We start from the raw sequence: 5,308 nt of genomic DNA on the forward strand, positions 1-5,308 counted from the left end.
TGGAGGGAAGGTGGTCAAATTTTCCATTCCAAGGCAGGTTCCAGCCTGCCTTGGCAGACACCTTTACAGCAGGATACATCTTTTTGGCAGCAGAGGGCAGGTCACAGTTTGCCTTGAGCTGGAGGGATGTCCAGAGCTCTGGAACTGACTGGAAACTCAGACCCACCCTGTGCCATGGACTCACACATTCTGACAGGCTTGGAAAAGGGGGAGGCTCGGGAACACCCACAGGGCCTTTGAGACATCATCGTGTGCGGAACACAGCAGAGGACGTGTTTGGGACAGGGGAGAAGAGAATCCAGAGCCTCCTGAAAGCTGCTTTGGCCATCAGAGCAATGAAGGTCCAGGGCCCTGCCAGGTTCCTCTGGTGGAAGAAACTATCTGGGGGAAGGATCCCGAGTTTTCCCCTTTCAGGGGCTTTCCCTGGAAATTGTTCCTTTCTTGACCCTCAGGGATTCTAAACCTTGTTGCTGTTGGTTTTGTTCTCTCATTGCTGTTTGCAGGAAATTGTTTATGTCAGCCCTTTGGGACATTTGCCTTTTGTGCCTCCACTGGCAGGGGGAGGGGCAGCAGCCCCTGGTTCTAGTGTCAGCCCAGAACTGGAGAATCCCATTCCTAAAGCCTGACAGAGCTCAACAAAGAAACACCATTTCTGCCAGTTGAACCAAAAGCTGCAATTTGGGCCAAATAACAGGGAAACGACTCCATGGGTGTTCTCAGAGTGCTGAGAGGGGGATTGCAGAGCCAGTGGGAGCACAGGGGTACTGGGAGACAGAATGGAAAACACCCGGATCTACTGGGAACAATGGAGAGGCACTGGGAGGGGAAATAGGGAGCCCCTGAGGGTACTGGGAGCACAGTGAGGAGAGAATGGGGAAGTCTCTGAGGGCGCTGGGAGCACTTGGATGTGGAATGGGAAGCCAGTTGTGGTAGTGGAAGGAGGGTGGGGAAGCCCTTGGAGATTCTGGGGGCATGGGGAGTTCTGGGTGCCCTGTGCAGCCTCACACGTGACCCCCCCCTTGTGCTCATCTACCCGTGAATGTTGAGCACCCATGGGAGCAGGAGCAGGGACACATGTGTGACTGCCCATGGGTGGGGTCCCCCACTGCCCCCCAGTTCCCCCAGAGCCCCCCAGTGCCCACTGGAGCCCCGAGTGTCACAGCACATTCCCGTAGGTGTCACTGAGTTCCCGCTGTCGCCCATGGGGTCCCCGCAGCTCCGCGTAGGTCACCTGGGGATCCTGGAGCGCGGTGGCACGGGGGGACGCTGCGAGAGACACTGGCTGTGGGATCTGGGTGGGGGTGACACTCTTGGGTGACGTGTCCCTGTGTGTGTGTCCCACCCTGTACTCACCCCCCATCTGCCTGGTGCTCACGACATGGGTGTACAGCACCTCCCCCTCCTCTGGGGGGGCCGGGGGATCCGGGGGGGCCCTGCGGGGATAAAGGGGATGTGTGGGGGGGAATGGGAGGTCTTGGAGTTAGGGTAAAAGGGGACAGTGTGGTTTGAGCCCACACTCACCTTTCCTGCTGCTTCCTGGAGGCTAGAAAGGAAAGAGGGGAAAGGTAACTGCGGTATCCCCAAGGCCCCCTCAGAAATCCTGGCACCCTACTGGGCCCTCAGAGTCTCCCAGAACCCCTGAGCATCCCTGATGCCCCCAGAACCTCTGAACCACCCAAGTGCTCTGGACCTTGTGAGTGCCAAGAAGCCAATCCTGGCAGGGAGGGGGACCCTCCAAATTCCCCCAGGATCCCTGAAAGAAGCCCCAACATCCCTGCAAGACCCTCCAACAACACCCAAAATCCTTGAGGACCCTGAGCACTCAGCACTGCCCAAACCAGGAGCTGTGGGTGTCATCCATCACCCCCACATTCCAGGTGGCCTCCCACCTCCCCAGGGCCCCCGTTGCCCCCATTGTCACCCACCCATGTTGCTCCACCGGTGCCAGCCCGCAGCTGCACCCACGAGCAGGACCAGGAACAGGAGGGACACGCCAACCCCTGTGGCCACTGCTGGGGACAGAAGGGACACAGTGGGGTCACCTGTCGTTTTGGGGGTCCTGCAATCCCAATGACCCTATGTGACCCCACCTCTGCTCCAGTGTCCACGTGGTGTCACCTCCAGGGCCAGCTCAGCGCTGAGTGCCCGGAACACGCGGTGCCCGTCCTGTCCCAGCTGGTTGGTGGCCACGCACTGGTAGGTGCCCGAATGTCCCACACTGATGTTCCCAAGCTCCAGGATGGGACCCCGGGCCACCTCCTGGCCATTGTGCAGCCAGGTGAAGTTGACAGGAGCTGAGCCCACCTGCACCGAGCAGCGCAGGGTCACGGGGTCACCTGTGTGCACATGGTGTGTCAGGGGACCGGGGGTGATGGTGGCATTGGCCACGGGCACTGCGGCGACACAGAGATGGGTCTGAGGATGGGGGAATGGCTGGCAGCCAGCAAGAGGGACAGGGACACGGGGATGAGAGTTTTCTGGAGCATGCTGTGGGTGAGGCCACCCCCAGCCTGAGGGTCACACTCACCCACGACGGTGACATTCAGGGGAACACTCTCAGCCACACTGTCTCCATCACTGACCCGGCACTGGTATTGGCCGCTGACATTGTCCTCAACATGCCGCAGCTCCAGGCAGGGGCCGGTGCCCAGCGGTGTCCCCAAGTCCCCCCGGTGCCACGTGAAGGACAGGGGACCTGTCCCTGCAGCCACCGCACAGCTCAGCACCAGGCGGTCACCCAGTGCCACCTGTCCCCCGGGGGGCTGCGCTGACACGAACACTCCTGAGAGCGGGACCCCTGCGGGAGGGAGTGAAACCAGGGGACAGTGAGGGACATGGGTGGATTTTTCGAGGGGCAGGGGGACCCCAGTGAGGAAGAGAGGGCCCAGAGCTGATGGGGGGCTTGGAAAAAAAACCCAAGAAATGGTGGGGAGTTCAGGGAGGGGACAGCTGGAACGGGCTGAGGGGGCACCACAGGGAGGGTATGGTGGGACCTGGGGACCATGAGGGGAGATCAGAGGGGAGTGGGGATGAACCAGGAATGGGTGAAGGGACCCAGACAGGGATGGAGGGACATGGAGGGGGACCTGAGCAGTGATGCAAGGATGTGGAAAAATTTCATCAGAAAGATGGGGGTACCCAGGAAGGGCTGGCGCACTTGGCGAGGGAGTTGGGAAAGGATGCATGTCCTCCGACAGGCATGGGGGGTCCAAGCAGGAATGGGGGTCCCGAGGCATGGCAGGGGACACGAGGAGGCTGTGGGGGCTCCCCGTGCCCATCCCTGCACTCACTGCGCACCGTGACGCGGAGCAGGGCGCTGCTCTTCTGCACGGCCCCCCCCTCGGAGCGCACATGGCAGCTGTAATTCCCCGTGTAGGAGACCCCCACGGTGGGCACCAGGAGCTGCGGGGACACCTGCGGGCCCCCCACCAACTGCCCGTCCCGGTAGAAGAGGTGCAGGAGGGGGGCTGGGGGCCGCAGGGGACTGGGGCTGCTGAGGCAGCTGAGATTGAGGGGGGACCCCTCGATGGGCTCGGGGGGACCCTCCAGCACCGGCACCGTGAAGAGCTCTGGGAAGGAGATGAGGGAAGGACTGATTCTGAGTCCCCTGGGATGTGGCTTTGGAGGTTTCAGGATACTGGAATTCCAGCCGTGGGTGCGCTCACCGTGTACTGCCACTGTCACTGGAGATGATGATAATGGCCACAAGCTCACCAAACCCTCACAGTGGTAGCGGCCGCTGTGGTTCTGCTGCAGAGGGGACAGGGACAGCTCGGTCCCCCTGAGGAACATCCCCAGATCCTTCTTGTCCTTGTAAAACTGCACCCTGCTGACCGATGTGTCTGGCCTGACCCGGCAGCGCAGTGTCACCGTGTCCCCCTCCAGCAGTTTTTGTGTTGGCACCTGCAGCACCAGCTGGTCTGTGGGACAGGAGAGTCCCATTGAACTGAGATGCACCAGACAGGTCCAAGGTGGGCACCCATGGCACCGGGGACATCTGGGAGGAGTCTCCATGGCATGGGAGGATCTCAGGGGCACCAGGAGCAACCCCACGGCACACGTGTAACCATGGGTGTCCCATCACCCTGGGATACAATGGGATGTCCCTGAATGCAGGGGACAGGCTCTTGCCACACGACAGGTGTGAGGCAATCCTTGTAAGTGAGCCCCCCAGACCTCTCAGGGAAGAACCCATATCATTTAAGATCCCCCCTCACCATTTAAGACCATCATGGGGGGGCTGAGCCCACTGCCGGGTCTGTCACATGTGTAGGTGCCACTCTCAGTGACAACGAACTTCTCCCGGACCTCCTGCCCCCAGCGCTGCCTGTCCTTGTACCAGGTGGTGGCACGAGCAGTCCCTGAGCCCTCGCAGGTCAGTGTCACCCGGTCCCACAGCACCGCCGGTGTCCAGGGGGGCTCCACCCGGAGCTGGGTGGTCTGGGCACCTGCAGGTGACAGGGGACCCCAGCCTGCCGGGGACACCAGCCTGCCAGGGTCACCACGGGGCTGGGGACAGTGGGGTGGGGACATGGCATCTGCCAAGGACTCACTAGCGATGCTGAAGGTCTGGACTGGAAGGGAGAAGGGACAGGGGCTGGGTGGTGGTGGCACTGGAGGGACAGCACCATTTGGGGGGACATGGTGTGATGTCTGTCCCCAAACTCTCCCCAAGGGTAACACTGGTGTAGCACAGAGGTTTTGCTGACAGAGACACCTCAGTCACCCTGGGCTGAGGCAGGACATGGGGACACTGTGGACACCCCATGCTTGCACAGGTCACCACCGTAATCCTCACAGCACCTGTCCCGACAGCCACACCCCCATGGCCCCACGTCTGTGATCCCTTTCCCATGGCACCAGTCCCGCTGGCCCATCTGCATGGTACGTGCGTGACTCTTGTCCCTGTCCCTGCATCCTGGTTCCTTTGTCCCGGCCTTGAGGAGCTCAGGGGACACCCCAGCCCCCCTGTGCCCCCTCCCCACCGGTCTCTGCCTCACCAGGGCCCATCCCCGGGGTGTCAGGCCCGTGCCTGGGCACTCACCCCACAGGAGCAGCGCCACCTTCCCGGCCATCCCCGTGTCCCCGGCCATGTGCACTGGCTGTCACTCGCTGCTGTGGCCACCGGTCCCCTGGGTGGCGGCTCTTCGGATGAGGAGGAAGGAAGAAAGGTCACACCTCGTCCCCACGAGTAGGTGGCCCTTGGTGGGGGCAGGGTGGGGGATGGGTGGAGACACAGCAGGGGACAGGCTGGGGACATTATGGGATAGTCTGGGGGCTCAGTGGGGGATGGTGTTCCCAGGAGTGG

The 5,308-nt window shown here is 61.8% G+C and overlaps 1 protein-coding gene across 1 annotated transcript; it reads right to left on the reverse strand.

The window, feature by feature from the left end:
- Positions 1-1,147: 1,147 nt before the first annotated feature.
- LOC136303244 (Fc receptor-like protein 4) lies at positions 1,148-5,093 on the reverse strand. Its single transcript, XM_066206942.1, has 9 exons — positions 5,045-5,093; positions 4,218-4,574; positions 3,666-3,920; positions 3,291-3,569; positions 2,091-2,393; positions 1,926-2,012; positions 1,522-1,543; positions 1,354-1,433; positions 1,148-1,266 (listed from the first exon to the last, which is right to left on the reverse strand). The coding sequence occupies exons 1-9, from the start codon at positions 5,091-5,093 to the stop codon at positions 1,157-1,159; spliced, it is 1,542 nt and encodes a 513-aa protein (XP_066063039.1). The 3' UTR covers positions 1,148-1,156.
- Between the last annotated feature and the right edge of the window lie 215 nt (positions 5,094-5,308).

The sequence above is a fragment of the Chamaea fasciata genome, unplaced genomic scaffold (genome assembly GCF_029207755.1).
Source record: "Chamaea fasciata isolate MVZ Bird 193981 ecotype frontalis unplaced genomic scaffold, bChaFas1.0.hap1 SCAF_31, whole genome shotgun sequence".
NCBI classification, from domain to species: Eukaryota; Metazoa; Chordata; class Aves; order Passeriformes; family Sylviidae; genus Chamaea; species Chamaea fasciata.

Excerpts from the sequence above, each read along its gene's own strand:
- LOC136303244 (XM_066206942.1), bottom strand. The coding sequence starts at position 5,093 with ATGGCCGGGGACACGGGGATGGCCGGGAAGGTGGCGCTGCTCCTGTGG. Across the intron at positions 4,575-5,044 it reads GGTGGCGCTGCTCCTGTGGG|TCCAGACCTTCAGCATCGCT; the intron begins GTGAGTGCCCAG and ends TCTCCCTTCCAG. Across the intron at positions 1,267-1,353 it reads GAGCACCAGGCAGATGGGGG|CGTCCCCCCGTGCCACCGCG; the intron begins GTGAGTACAGGG and ends TGTCTCTCGCAG.